Raw genomic sequence first — 16620 nt, forward strand, 5'->3', positions numbered from 1 at the left:
CAACCTTTGCTGCAACTGTTCAACTGCCTTTTTGGTGCAAAAATAGCCACTGACAGTTCATAAACAAATGGGAGTGTCAATATTCAAAAATAACTTTATTTACAAAGATAGGCAGCAGATCATATTTGGGTCTGTGGGCTGCAGTTGGCTGACTGACCACTGCTCTAAAATACAAAGGATATAGTCAAGAATTTTAGCCAACAACAACAACAATGAAACAAATAAGCAGTTTCACACCCATTCCATGAAATACATACACATATACACATATTTCCCTTTTCACTAGTATTAGAAATTATTGGCAAATTGGGAAGATGAATAACATTGATAATTATTTTGAAGTAAAATTTGTTAACAATGAAGTAACTGTACATAGATATATGGATCTCATGTGATAAAAGTTTATCTAGAGACAATATGGGCTTCTGGAATGATAATTATTTTATATTATGTAGGTTTTGGAGACTCTTTGAAACGACGTATTGGTTATCTCTTTGCCTTAATTAAGGATCAAGGTAATTCCACTGAAGCAGCTAGGAATTTGCATATGAAATACTTAAGTGACTAACCCACAGCAGATACTTATCAAATTGTATCTACTAGCATCATGATTATTCTTCTTATTCTTAGTATTTTAATTATCGGGAAATAAATTACCTAATTCTCTGTAGAGTTAGACTCCCAATATTTAAGAAGTCTTGTCTGCTAACATTTACAAGTATGGAACAGATGTCCTGTTTGTAAAAATGGTGATAAGAAAAAGCGAGGGACTTGGTGTTTGATCTTGAGCATGCCTGAGTCTATACGTTCTCAGACAGTTCTCTGGGTCTCAGTTTTATCAATTTGAAAGTGAAAAGGTTGCAATAGATCACTAAATTAACTTCATTTCTTTGTCTGGCAAAGGTATGACAATTCAACAACTACTCAAAACTAAACTCAAGATCTGTCCCCTCCAGCCCCCACTCCAAACTTGATCTTTTCTCTGGACACTTTCAAGGAAAGGCAACATGCCACCCCATCCCTCAACAGCCACCTCCATCCCAATGCAGCTGCACAAGACTAAAAACTTGAATTAATCCTTTACACCTCTTACACATGACCAGTTACTGAATCTGCTCAATGTCACTTTCTAAATATCTTGATATCTAAGTATCTTGATTTCTTATATTTTCTTCATTTTATCTCCTCCACCAACTCCAAAAACTAAGCAACTACCACCTGTTGCCTGGATACCAACACAGCTTCATAAACTATCTCTCTAAACCTAACCTTGACCCCTCTATTTCCACCATAATGTGAGAATGATCTTTCCAAATGCAAACTGGATTGTGTTACCCCCTTAACGCCATTCATGGCTTGGCTTTCCATATTTCTTAATGTGTAAACTCTGGCCCAGGCCCACTTTTACAGCCTTTCTTCTCTGTTTTCAAAACACTTTCTGTTAGCTTTCACTTCCTGCTGTTTGGATACTCCTCACCTTCACTGTCTTTGGATGCCATATCTAACTCAGCTGTGATATCTCATCTCAGCTTCACTTCCTCATGGATGCCTTCCTTGAACTCCTAGCTAGGACGGTTTATTTTGTTTTTGTTTGTTTGCTTTTTGCTCACATGGAGCTGTGATTCTTTTTATCAGAGCACTTAGTATGAAATTAAACATCATTTAAAGTAATACTTTGATTGATGTGTCTCTTCCAAGTTCCACAAATGCAGAGATGTTCTTTTTTGCTCACCGCTGTGTTCCCACTGTCACAGTGAAGGATCAGATTAATGAATGAGCAAGCATCTAGGACAGAAGTTGTCAAATTTTCTGATGTGCTTATACAATTTAACGTTACTCTGCTTTCAGACATTCTGTTTTTACATGAGTGACTTCCACATGTATAATTCTTGTAATTCTATTCTCTCCTACCAAGATGATATGAGTAAATCATCACTATATATATATTTTCTTTTTCTTGTCGTGATGATTACTTAATCTGATCCATTCTTGTTCATTTTCACTCTTTGTGGTAAATGAAACATCATTATTGTATGGGGTTAAGTGCATGGGCTTTGGGGTCAAATTGGTCTGGATCATAATCCCGGATCTCTCAGTTACTAGCTTTGTGAACATGGGCAAGTTACTTCATATAATCAGGCTTCAATTTTTTTTAAACCTGCAAAATGAAGACAATAAAAACATTTCACTGAGCCGTTCTGAGGGTTAATTGCAATAATGTAGTAAAGAGCACAATAGCTATTATTGTTACTGTTATATATGATAACATGACAAGCTATTGTTGCGGCTCAATAAACTTGAGCTAGTCTGCCTGACACTGTCATATATATCATAATCAATCTACAAATATTGTTCAACTAGTATTTGTTTTGTATTTTGCTAAGTATCGTGATTCTGCTGTCTAACCTGAAACAAAATGCCCATGAGATAAGAGTAATACAATTAACACAGCATTAATTCCTTATTAAATTATAAGAGGACAGACTCAAAGAGTGGTAGAAATGCAGGAAAAAATGGAAAAATCAGCCAATCAGGGAAGCTTCCTGGGGAAACTGGATCTTGTCTGAGACAAATCTCAGGTGTCTAAAGGGTTTGAATATAGTCATCAAACGTGAAGACTGTGGTATTCAATGTCTGTCTGCACTAGGCTGCACTTCTTACATGTGGGATTTCACTTAATCCTTAAAAGAATTCTGGGAAGTAAATAAAACATTCTTTATTCATTCTTTCATGTATTAATTCATTCATCATATATTTATTCAGTACTTCCTCTGTATCAGACCTTGTTCTAGTTACTGGGAATATGCAGTGAGCAAAACAAACAAACTTCACAAGGAGCTTACATTCTAGTGGGATTGATAGGAAAACAAAACCAAAAATGTTTCATATGGTATATTGCACACTAATTTATTACACATTAATTAATATTACATATTTAAAGGCTGAAACATCCTATGTAGAAAAGTAAAGTAGGGAATGAGGAAAGGAATCCTCAAGGAGAAGTAGTCATTTTAAACATGGTTCAGGGAAGGCCTCACTATTTTAGTAAGAAGCAATAATGTCTACAATTCAAAAGGTATGGTCAGAGAGCAAAGACACAAGACATGGAAGAAATATTTTTATAGTGGAAATGAACCTGGCCTAAATGAATCACTGGTGTGTGGAATGAAACAGGAGAATGAGCCAAAGGCAAATGTTAGGCATGGAGTCTGGGTGACTGGGTATTCTGGGTTCCTTTAACCAAGACAGAGATCTGGAGTAGATTAGCATTAATTTTATTTCGGAATCACTTTAGAATTCTGCACACACTGCAAGATAATTGGAAACACCCTAGGATATTACAACATATTACAGGCCAGAGCTGGAGTTACTGCTCAAAATAAATGTGTTGAGTTTCCCAAATGAGAAAATTGGGAATCATCATAGAAGGCTCCCTGTGCCTCGTCCATATCACCTTCCATGTTCCACCAGGCTCCAAACCATTCCACCTCCTAAATATTCTGGAGGACATGATGGATATCCTCCCTCTTTGTGCCACTGAGGACCAATCTGCACCATCCTGTTTCCCTGGTGCTGCATAACCCATCTCTTCTATCCTCAACTTTGTCTTATCGTCCTGCAAATATATTTTCAAAACACAAATCTCACATAGGGCAAAAGGGACTGAGAGGAAGCAAACTATAGTTTATGAAACTTTTTCCAGTCATTCATGTAGTCATTCGCTGAACTCGTACTATTTTGTTTAACCTTTATAGAGCCTTATAATGATCCTTTAGGGAGGCTGTTATTTAGCCACATTTAAACATACCTATAGGCATTCACATTCATAAATGGTTGTGAATGAATGCATAGATGCATTTTTAGTCATTATATAGGCATTATTTACATATAATCTTTTCATGAAATCATTTTCCTGGGAGAACGGGAATGTTCAAAGGGCTATCATGGAACGTTCTCAACATGTGCAATTGGAGGGTCTTGAGCTCAAGGGGGATCCAGAACTCAGCTCAACATTCACCAGACAGGGAAGTGACTTGGAAGGCACCAGCATTCTGGTGATGGCCTTGTAAGGTAAGGTGTTCACTGAAAGTATAGGGAAGGTAGCAATAGCCACAGATAAACAAGAAGGCTGATGAAATGCCAGTGAATATGTTATGGACCCGCAGAGCTGAAACACAGTTGCATCTGACATTACTGCTTTGAAATTTTGGCTACGTGTATGCTCTTGGCTTTGCCTATAATATTTTTGTAAGGATTTATGTAAAGTTTGTTGTTGGTTTTGCTTTCTGAATGTTAACCAGTTTCAACTGTGTGAGTGAATGAAAAAAAAAAAAAAAGGGTTTTGGTTCAAGCCAGGGCCCCAGTTTTCATGAGGCTAGAGGATACTTCCAGGAATGAGAGAAGGTTGAGTCTAAGTCTCCCAGGGACCTTGGGAATCACAGAGAGTGGTATCAAAAAGAAGCACAGGATGTAGTACAGAGATGAGGTCATGGGGACTACTTTACCACAGGAGATTCTAGAGGAAATAGCTTATTTAAAATGCCCAGTACATAAATTATGTTTCAGCATTTGGTAGCTGGAAAGATTCACTGAAGTGTTTGCTTACTGATTATTAACTAGTAAAATGAGGCTAACAAAGTACAGTTACATGTAAGGGCAATTTAAATGTAATCAAAATGGACATAAAGTATTTTTAAAATGATAATGTGTCAATGCAAAAATATGTTTAATTCATAGTCTACACATTGTTTCATTTGTGTAAAATGTGCTATACTCATAATGACTAGTGCACATGAGTACAGAGGGAAGTTCGGGCTGTTTATCACATACTTATACTTATAAAATGTTATATACTCATGATTATACTACACTTTAATAGTATAATCTAATAGTATAATCAGAATTTATGGTATAAACATCAGTAAGTATTTGGTACTGATAATAAGTCAGAAAAATACTTAGAAATGCATATAAACCCTTGACTATTGCCTCTCGTTAAATAAATAATGATGAATTCTAAAGTCAGACTAAAATACATTTTCTAACAACCAAAACCTATGGAGATATTCCTAGAAGATTTCATAATAAGAGTATAAATGGAATGCTTACTTCATAAGTCACTGTGTATGCTGTTTACTGTGTGGTGAAATATGATTTGACAAGGTACGGTCTTGGAAACTATTCATGAGTTTTCAGTTACTGATGTAAAACGCCTCATCTCACAGGTGAGGTTGGCCTGTTAGAAAGCACTGGGACATGGAGGCTCAGGGAGAGTACAGCAGGGAGGCACTAGGGGACTTTGGGATGCTCTCCATACCACATGATGCCAACTTCCCTGAGGAATTTTTAAAAAATATCCAAACCAGTCCTGAAACATTTTTAAAGATTTATATAAAGTTTGTCATAAATCCTTAAAAAATATTATAGGCAGTTTTTATCCCAGTCTTAAAAACTATTTGGGAGGGACAGTGTGTTTTTAGGCCAGTTCTATTTTATATGAAAATATATTGTTCAACTTTAAGTGTAGGATTTGTATTTTTTTCATCCCCAAACCCGACTTGTGGCAGAACAAATGGGGGAGGGGGAAGAAATGAACGACTTAAATGAATGACTTGTTTGATACACTACATTTAGACAAACCCAGTGATTCACACTTGTATTTTCTCATAGGTGATTATGCAAGTTAATTAAAAACCCAATGATATATACAGAAATTTGTACTTACCAGAAATACTGCTATAGATATTCCAACCAGAAAGCCTGCTATAACATCTGACCAATGATTTCGATATTCTGCTACTCTGTTGAGTCCAGTAAGAAATGCCAAACACATTAAGCCCAAGCATAGAACTGGCTTAGCAAGTCTGGTTCCCTTGGCTTTGATTGTGTTGGTAATATACATCTGAAATGTTAAATAAAAAACATGACTTTTCATGGAGGCATTTCCTTTATTAGCATAGAATATCATGTGTATATACAAACATATAGTTATAGACATACATATGGCTGTATGGTTCAAATCATTAACTGGAGTTTATGAAGTTTTTGAAATAAGTTTCTTAAAAGCAGAATTCAAGAGTAGCAATTGTTTCATTTTACTTACCTTATATGGCAATCTGTTACAAATGGCCAATTCTTAATATAAGATTATTAATCATCTAGAAACACCAAGCACAGATAGTCCAATTGTCTTTTTTTCTTTTTATTCTTACTATCTCCATTCTTGTTTTATCTGAATTTTCATTTTAGATCAACCTCAACAATATTGTTAGAAGGGGGAAAACTCACGAAGTGTTTAAGTGTTTTTAATGTTTCCATTTGTGTATGCCATATTTAGAGGATGCATACTTCATAAAAACCAGGATTGTGAATATAGCTAGAAAAAATAAAATGGAATAGATTTCTACCAAACAGATGTTACTTTGAAGAAAGAATTTAAGATTCAATGTAATGCCACGGTTGCTTTCATGTTGTTAAATGAAGTTGTGAAATTACTTTGACTACATTTTATCAGCCAGGATTAGGACAATAAAATACTTAAGTACAATAAGGGAAATGTGTCAACTAGAAACAAAACAATGAATAAATACCTACATTTCTGGCATCTGGACATACGCTAATGAACATATGGTGTCAACTGACTGCGGGGAATGAAATGTCATCAGCCACCACGCTCAAGAATTATTTGGTCCTTCCCCCATCTAACTTATTCTATAGCTCAACTGCTCTTAATTTTATGCATTACTTTATAAGCAAATTTGTTGACTGTATTTAATTATTATTTCAAGTTATTAGTAGAGCAATTGTAAAAGAGATGACTTTGATAATGTAATCAGGTTTTATGGTATAAACATCAGGAAGTATCTGGTACTGATAATATACTCAGAAAAATTCTTAGAAATGCATACATACCCTTAACTATTGTCCCTGGTTAAATAAACAATACATCTGCTTAAGAGAGTAAACTAAAATCAGAATTTAAGTTTTAAGTTCATACCAGCCATTTTAGAACACTATGAAATCCAGTAATTATCTTCTCTATTTTTTTTTTTCTGGGCGAAGTTTGCAGCCCTTGTAGCTGCCAAAAGGGGCTGTTTAAATATGTAAGCAGTCCAAGTGATACAAGGCATCTCTCTAGCCAAGTTCTAGCCTTTTACAATCCATCCCAGGTCTCAATAGTCTGGGGCGGGGGGAGCTGAACTGTCTCCATCTTGGCCTGTGACTTTCAGAGCTGGGTTTGTGTGTCTAAGCCTGTGCTTGGAAAAGCTTGATAATTTCAGTAATGGAGGATAAGTATACATGAGAGGGGAACAGGAAGAGATGAGAAAGAGAAAATGATGCTTTTGCCAATCTGAGAGAATGTGTTAAAGAGTTCTGCCCACATGAATAACAAGGCCAGGCTATCACACCACTTCAGGTTTCTAGTGATGCAGCTAATTGAGTAACTCCTTGTATGACTAGTGCATATGAATAGAGAGGAAAATTTGGGCTTCTTGTGAGGTTTTCTTTAACACAGCTATAAGGCTGGTTAATTGTTTCTTACTTTTACATTTCTTTACATCTGTTAATACTCAATATATTCTGTCCTCATTAAGACAAAATAAACGTGGGATGATAACTGAATAATATTAATACTGCTAGTATCAATTATAGCTACCATTTCATGAGTGATTGCTCTTCAAGGCAATGTTCTAAGCATTTTATTAACAGATTACTTATCTCATTCAATCTACAAAACAATCATCTAAGTTAGGTATCATCATTACCTCCATTTTATAGGTTAAAAACTGAATCAAGACAAAGCTTATTATGAAGACTGTACAGTTTGATGATTGCGGTGGCACTGCTGAGAAAAGACAGGTGTAAATGGAAAGTAAAGGGAAGGCACTTGAGTATCTCCTAATCTTCCTTTCTACTTCATTGACTTCTTGCCTGGAGGAAATGGCCAATGAGCATAAGCTGAGTACCAGTGAATGCAGGCCAGTCAGGAACTAAAGACAGGAGAAAGGAGGCCACCATAGAATCATAGAACTAAGGCTACCTCTATGCTCTGCTATTAGAGAGAAGTGGGAAATAGTGTAAATGTGGTCCTTGTGCAAAATGCCCTACAGAATCTATTTGGCTTCAGAAAACACTTGCCTTTCCCTCACCCCCAAAGACCATCTCAGATACAGCCCAGCCCTTACTGGGCCAAGTTGTATGAGCCCATAGTAAAATGTGGGCTTGGGCTACATCCCTGTGAAGTTTCTCTTGAACGTCAAGTTGATCATCAAATTGCCCTAATGACTCAAGCAAGGTTTATAAGGAGCCCACAGACAGTCTAGCCACAATGCAAACTCATGAAAAAGCTTCTATTTTAGGAATAGTCTGGTATTTGGCTTTTCCCTCCATCAGAGTGGAGAGTGGACAGTGGCTGAATTTCAAGGGTTATGTGAATTTCAAGGGTTATAGATTTAATTTTAAAGTAGATCATAGTAGTGCTTTATAATGTACAAATTTTTCTGTAGCATAATCAGTTGGCATGGATGTTACAAAAGAAAAATTAAGAGAGCTTTCACTTGTACTCAGCAACTCTTTAGTACTTTATGAACATAAGTGCCTTTTAAACCAGTCTAATTGTGTTATCCTTACAGAAAGTCTATTATTCTTAATTTGCAGAAGAGGAAATTATGGCATAATAATCTATTAAGCATGTTGGATACAGAACAGGAATTGATTATTTATGCTCTCTTGGTTTTTAATTCACTTATGAAACCATCTAGGTTGACCAGATGTCAAAATGTAGCTAAAATAAAATACAAACAGCCGGGTGTGTGATTTGAGCAGGAGATGGTATTCACTCAGTCCTCTAGGGTCAGTAGATGCTCACTACCTCGCAGGCCAACCCATTTAATCATTATTAGCAGAGCTTATTCATCCATTCCACAAATATCCATTAGCACTAAGATGCAGAAAGCCAAAGCTGATCATTTGCTCCCTGTTAAGAGCCTTGTGTATATTCTTCTATACTTTTTCTCTTTGCTTATACAAATATATACAATAATTAACACACATATAAAAAGGTTTTGCTTACTTGTTTGCTTTTACTAAAATATAATCATAATGTCCTATTAGTTTGTAATATGCATTGACTCACTTGTTATAATATATACCTATTTTTTGTGTAAATTGAGAAAACATTGAACTATTATTAATAACAAAACAATACTATTATAAAAATAAATGAAAATAAACACACACACACACATATTTATGAAGCACCTACTATGTACCAGAGACTGTGCTAGGTTTCTTCAAAGAGGAGACATCTATGGTTAGATCCTGAAGAATGAGCATGAGAGTTCCAGGTAAAAGGGAAGTGATGGGGGAAACGTATCCTAGACAACATATGCAGTCCTCCTCTGTGTTCTCAAAGCACCTTGTTCCTCATCTGAGAACACTGGCCACAATGTATGGTTATAATTTATTTTCATTGGTTCCTTCACTAGAGTGAGGACATAGAAGGCAAGTCCAGGCTATTCATTGTGGTCTAGCTTTTGGAGAACCTTTTTCCTTCTCTTGTTTTCATGCTTCTTTCACCTTTCTTGTGCTATTTAGCCCTAAAGACATCCACTAATTGTTTATTTGCAAATGATTATATGTATTCTTTTACTATTTGCCTCTTCTTTTCTACAGATGAAACAGCCTCAATTCCCCTCAGTATGGGAATAACTCAGTGGCCAGATCCCTCAGCACTCTGCACAGTCTAGTGCTTTTGACATCTGTTAGTACTTCTCTCAAAGAGTACAGCCCAAAGTTAAGCAAACCGGTGCCCACTATCAACTGACCAGCCCAAAGTGCAGCTGAGACTTTTCTAGATTGCACCCTATAGTCTTACTCATTGATCCGTATTCTCATAGTCAGGTCAGGATTGGATTATCTTTAAACCGATTTCCAGATTTTGATGACTTTGATTGATGCAATCTAACAGGGCACTGGGTTTGATTAGTGTGTGTGTGCGTGTGTGTGTGTGTGCCTGTGTGTGTGTGTGTGTGTGAGAGAGAGAGAGAGAGAGAGTGTGTGTGTTTTAATAACTTCATAGCATTATTGGTCAAACTGTGTTTGCGATCCACTGAATCTTCCATGACTTCTTCACATGAACTGATGCCTTATCAAGTTCCCCTTACCCTGGGCTCCTGAAATTGTTCAAAAAATCAAATTTATTATTGTTTTCAAAACAATATTTTACCCTGTCAACACCATTTTGAACTTTTATGCTGGCATCTATCATAGTATATTAGTCATCTTTCTCCCAGATTCTAGTTAGCTCCAGACAGATCACCAATAACAAGACAGCATCAAGGACAGAGCCTCATGGCACTTCGCCTGAGATCTGTTTACAAAATGCTACTGACATTTTTCATATAAAATTTTTATTTAAAAAAATGGGGCATTCATTTATTAAGCCAACCTTGTAGTGTCCTGAAAGTTTTATTTATGTACCCAGACTTCATATTCTTGTTTCATTGATAAATTTGCCAAACAGCAATGTAAAGGTGTCTGATGGGGTGTGTAACAAAATTGTGATGCAATGGTGGAAAGACCATGGACTTTGCCAGACAGACCTGTGTTCACTTAATTCAGACCTTTCAGGATTGTGATGGGGGTCAGGAGTGCTAATGGTGGTGCAATAAGCAGTGGGATATTGAAGTCATAAATTTTCTGTACAGTGTTATAATCTAGATTGCATAAAACATGCAATAACTCTAGTTTCCATAACTGATCTAAACTTCATCATAAGCACCCATCTTCCACTGAATAGAAATGGGGTGGGAGGAATTCTGAATAAATGCTTAGTTGTTCTGTTTCTCACTATTCTCTCTTCTGGAAAAACAACAGTGGGGTCTAGTTGGAGGCCTGCAAGACCTCCAGGTCAAGGTGGGGAGGCAACCCACCAGCCTTCACTGGCCTCCACTGCCAGGTGTGTATCCCACTGCTTCACTGGTGCCCTACTGACAGCCACTGTTAATGTCCTTGTGGCCCCATACTGACGTGGTCCATTTAGGCTCACAGGAAATAAAGATCCTTTTCATCACCTGCACATCTTCCTTGTAGTCCCAGGTGGGCTGCCTACCCTCCCAAGCTCTGCTGCAGGGTGCCTGGGCTCCCACTGTCTTCTCTGCGGACTTACCTGCTGCAGGTATATTAAGAGAAATTGTTTTCCCAGTTTCAAGCCAGAAATGAAGTACAAGCCCTTCTACTTTCTGTTATCACCACAACCTCTCTGGAGTTTCTGTTATCCAGTGACCAACTGCCTTCTTTGGGTTTCTAATGTATGGGTGCTCACCTAAGTGGGCACATTAAGCCCTTCCCTCTCCTCCAATCCTCCACTTCCTAGGACAGGAAGTACTCCCTTCCCTTCCCCTAGGTTGGTGTTATCACCCTTTATAAGTTGTGTTTTCTCTATAAAATACTCAGATAATAAAATATAATAATAATACTTACATTATATATAATATTGTATTACACTCAAAATATTCAGATATTCAAATTTTGCTTTTGATATGTAAAGCTTTGATATTTAGAAATTCCTGTTCTCGCTTGACAAAGCTAGCCTCATTTAATTACTGAAGCTAAACACTTCTTTTTCCTCTTATCTTGAAGTCTTTCCTTGAGGCACTGAACCAATACGTAGCCAGTAGCTACTGTAGCCATTAGCACTTGAAATGTGATGAGGCCAACTATGGTACTAAATTTTCAATTCTATTTGATTTTAATGAAAAGGATTTCAAAACTGGTACTCAATTAGATTGTTAGAAAATGTTAATATATGTTTGAAACAAATTGGGCTTCACATCTACTTTTTACACTGTAAATTTTATATCTAAATACAGAACAAGGATTTCAGATGAAAATGTAGTGTCTGAACTGAGATGTATTTTGCAAGTGTCAAACATACACTGGATTTAGAAAATTTTGAAAAAGAAAAAAGCAAACTATCTTATTGCTAACATATTGATACATGTTGAAATAACATATTAATACATGTTGAAACAATTGATAATAGTTTGGATATACTGGGTTAAACAAAATATTAAATATTAATATCATCTTTTTACCTTAAAAATGTGACTATTAGCCATTTTAAAGTCATACACATATGGTTCACTTTCTGTTTCTATTGGACAATGCTGACCTAAACAAGAGCATCATAATTTAAAGGGTATACAAAATGATCAGTGAATATTCCAAAAAAGTTTTTACCCATTTCCACAGTTACTGCTACTTTATTATTTTTATTTATTTTATTGCTTTGAGTTGGGTACTGATCCTAAAACCATTTTCCAGGCTACCTGAGCTTCATTAGACAACATTTATCCACATATTTTTATTTACATTTATTTTTAAATATTTGTTAATATATTACCATTTCAAATGGCACATAGTGCAATAAAATGATACTATCATGGAATTATTTAGAGTTTTCTAAGTTAAACTATCATATATAGCCTATTTTTTCAGATTCTAATTATCATAATGGCTACTTTTAAAAAAACTTTACTTCATCAAAGTTAACCGGTTGTTTTGTATTTTATTGATACCTTTAGAGACTTGGGAGATTCCGTATTTAGTCAGTGTAAGCTAGGAGGAAAAGTTCAGCTTTAGGAATTTAATAGTCAGGGTTAAAAGTTCAATCTACCACCAGTTAGCTCTGTGACCTTACACAAATTACTGAACTTCTCTGACTCTTAGTTATATCACTTGTAAAATGAAAATGACTATACTAATCTGTAGGATTTAGAATGGTAGTCACATAAGTAGTGTAAGTTTCACTACCATCACATGGCACCATGAGAATTTTTGTTTGCTTTGTGATGAGAATAAATTAAAAGGATTAAAACAATATATTTGGATTAAAACTATGTATGTGTTAGGAGAAATAATGTATTCTAACTTATGGGCATGGGGATAAAGCTCCTTATTGTATTCGAAAATCAAGAGTAAACATCCACTTTCTTTACAATATCCTTAATGGGTACCTAACAAAAGATTACATCATCATGAACACAGAATTTATCCTGTAGCTGATGTCCTTGAATGAAAAACACTGAGTCACAAATGTGATGTAAGTAACAACAACCTCAGTGTTCAGGACCAGCTGGTACATGAAGTTAAGATCTGAATATGCTCAGTAACTCTGCTGCCCACAGCACAAAGGCCGATTGATGGTTTGGTTATGAATAACAGCTCCTTCATCACGGACACATTTACCTAATCCCTAAAATGCAGCCATGGCTGATTTTACATGGAGACTATTTATCTCCAGTATGACTGCTCCCCGACCCAATAAATATACTGCACATGTGGCATTTCATCCATCAGCTAGAAGAACAAATACACTTTTGCTTGACATTATCATCTATGAAATCAAGAACCATACATATTCACCACTTAACACTTGTTTTCCATACACCAGATAGAAAGTGAGATGATATTTACATAAAGATGCCTGTGATCTTATTTGTGGGTTTTATACAAGCACAAAAAATATATAATAAAAAAGCTGTGTAGCATCTGAAGAATTCCCTGCAAGCAAAAGATATTTGATGGCTATAATTCTATCCCATCATCTCCAAGATTTAAAATTCCCTGACAAGAAAGTAAGGAACTAAAATCAACATGTTAAAGACTAATCTGGAAATTTTAAATACTAAAAAAACATATGCACAAGACTATTGGGTGAATTGAAGGGTTAGATTTGCTGTACCTTAAACAAAAATGAAGTAGAACCTGCAAAATTTAAAACACATAAATAAAAAAATTAAGTTTACTGTTCGGGGCAAGAAATTAGTAGTATAACAATAAAAGCATATTTCAAGTATCTCTGAGTAGTCCTCAAAGATGTCTGAATTTGTACTTAAATCTTTAGGACTCAAAATATTTCTCAGGATTTCTTCAGATGAGGAAAGAAACTATAATTAATGATAATGTGATTATCTATATGTCTGATGTTTGTATAATCTATACTATGTATATAATATACATATATAGAACCAGAAAATGTTAAATATTAAGTGACAATTGGATTCTAGATCGTGAGATACTGTCGAGATACTGTCTTAAATTATATAATAACAGAAAAAGAGTCATAATACCTTAGAAAGATAAATATAATATTGCAGCACATATAGGTTTGTGATCAGCAACAAAATACTGTAATCAACTCCACACTAATTTCAATAAACATCATTAATATTAATGACAGTGTGACATTTCAAAGGATGTCTTAAAATTAAGAGTGTGCTTATAGTATATTTCTGACCTCATTCCTAACCCTTATCGGTGAGTAAGTAAAGGGCAGGGGAGAAGTTTTCCCAGTTGGGTCATTAGGAAGTGCTCTTCTTTCCCCCTCTCAAGGCTTGCGATTTTCCTCCCCAACTCCTTCAATTTTCATTCAACCAAAAGCTTCCTACATCCATTCCCACTGAGTCCCCACCCAGCTTCCAACTCTCACTTTACTCCCTTTCAAGAAGGAGGAAGGTGATGCGGGTGAACCTCTGTAACCTCTCTTCTCCCACACCTACAAGGTTCTACCATTCACAACAAAAACTGCGTTTAAGGCATGTTAAGTTATCAAAGGTGTCAAAACACATCTCTCTGCTTAGTGCCTGCTTGCACCTCAAATCACAACCTCAGCCTTAGTCCCAGCTGTTGGAGGAGCAGAATGACTCTTTCTCACTTTGCTACCAGTATTCTGTTCATAATTATTATAAAAGAGTTATTTTTACATAAAAATATTTATCTTTTTCTCCCATGCTAGCTTATATGGGATAGAAATATCCTTTTCTCTTTGTAACCTCAGTGCCTGGTCTGGTTCTTGGCTCACTCTCAGTAACAACTAATCATAACAAAAGTTAAAATTTCATGAATGCTTACTCTGTGTCAAGAACTGTGCTCAGTGCTTTACATGCACTCAATCAGGTAATCCAAACAATTCCATGACATTGGTACTCAACAACAGAGGTAACTAAGACACAGAAAGGTTAAGTAAATTATCCATGGACTTAAGGCTAGAAGATGATGAAGCTGGGATTCATACTCAAGCAGTTCAGTTACAGTTACATCTTTGCTCTAACAAAGATGCTATTAATATATGCAGTATAGGAGTCAAGGATCCTCTCTCCCTCAGCCTTGGAGAGGAAGGCGGGGCTGGAGTAGTCCTCAAGCAGAGGTAAGACTACTTACCTTCAAGAGCACGCCTGAAGGAGAAGCTGAAAATGACTCAGTGTGTCAGTCTGAAGGCTGTGTGGGTGGAGGCGGGGGTGAGTACAGAGGGGAGTAGCAGGAATTAGGCCAGAGAGGTTAACCGGGGCCAGGTTCAAAAAGCTTTGTGTGCCAAGTGAAGGAGTTGGGATTTGTATTAAAAGGAAAATGGGAATACATAAAGGGGACATGAGAACGTGACAGGAGTACCTTTGAATTTTAAAGTATCACTTTGGAAGAAGCGGTTCCCAGTGCTGGATCATCACATCCTGAACTAGAGTCATGGCTGCAGTCATGAACAGACTGGAATACTTAGGATGCTAAACTGGCCAGAATTCTTGGTTAATTGGATGCGTGCTTATGTGCACCCATGAGTTTGAACTGGGTGAGGTCAAGGGTGGAAGGTGAAAGTGCAGTGAAGGAGGAATAAAACATAACAAGTCTCAGGCCTCAGTGGCCAACAGAAGTTTCTAGGCAGGAAATCTATAGTTCCACTTGGAAGTACAATTATATCCAGACATACAACAAGAATCAAGATGTTCCACCTGCTTTCTCATGGAAACACTGTACTTCATGGTAGTCCTATAGCACGATTAATAATATATTTTAAGTACATCATGAGTTAAATAGGTTTTTGAAGGCTGAGTTAGATAACTAAACTCTGTGTATGACATGATTTCCATCAGGTCACAGTTTCAAACAACTGAGTTAAAACACCAACTAGGCCTCCACGGAGACAGGGGATATGTTTGTTTTGCCCCTTACTGGATACTCAGCCCCGGCACAGGGTGAGTCAATGGATGAATAAATGAACATACTGCTTTGGAGAGCTGGGCTTGTGTATATCACATCACACTGCTTATATCTAATTAGAACAAAAATACATACAAAATGTACAGCAACTCTCACAATGAATAATTTATGTGACCTTTCAGCCTTATGCATTACTTTAGCTATTTTTTAGGTGTGTAGTAGTTACTGTATTTTGGAAATGACCTCTAAGAAACTGTATATTTTCCAGGAATCTATTGATTTTTTCTAAAAAACGAATGTACTTAACAGGCTGTGGTAAAAGAATCTCTACTTTCCTTCCAGCCTGCCGTAAGCATGCACATTAGTTGCCTATAATGAGTGGATAATGGTCCAGATAGCATCAGAGGATCTGAGTTCCAGTCTTGATCCTTCAGTACATTAGGGCTATGATGTTAGGTGGGTGATGACTTATCTTCACTGAGTCTCCTCACTGGTTAAACCTGGAAAGCAGCAAGGTCTGCTTTACTACAGCTCCAGACTCCATTATCTGAGCCCTCAAGTAGAGAAGTATTTCAGAGTTCAGAACATTTTCAGATTTTGGGTAATATGATCTATGTACTGCCC

At 36.4% G+C, this 16620-nt stretch overlaps 1 protein-coding gene across 1 annotated transcript in view; it reads right to left on the reverse strand.

The window, feature by feature from the left end:
• The window catches only part of LOC105532226 (lipid phosphate phosphatase-related protein type 5), a 73482-nt gene that overhangs the window by 26815 nt on the left and 30047 nt on the right, over positions 1-16620 (reverse strand). Inside the window, exon 4 of the mRNA XM_011970317.1 lies at positions 5726-5902. Coding sequence (XP_011825707.1) covers positions 5726-5902 — 177 coding nt within the window. The remainder of the gene's footprint in view (positions 1-5725; positions 5903-16620) is intronic.

The sequence above is a fragment of the Mandrillus leucophaeus genome, unplaced genomic scaffold, assembly GCF_000951045.1.
Source record: "Mandrillus leucophaeus isolate KB7577 unplaced genomic scaffold, Mleu.le_1.0 Scaffold940, whole genome shotgun sequence".
Taxonomy (NCBI): Eukaryota; Metazoa; Chordata; class Mammalia; order Primates; family Cercopithecidae; genus Mandrillus; species Mandrillus leucophaeus.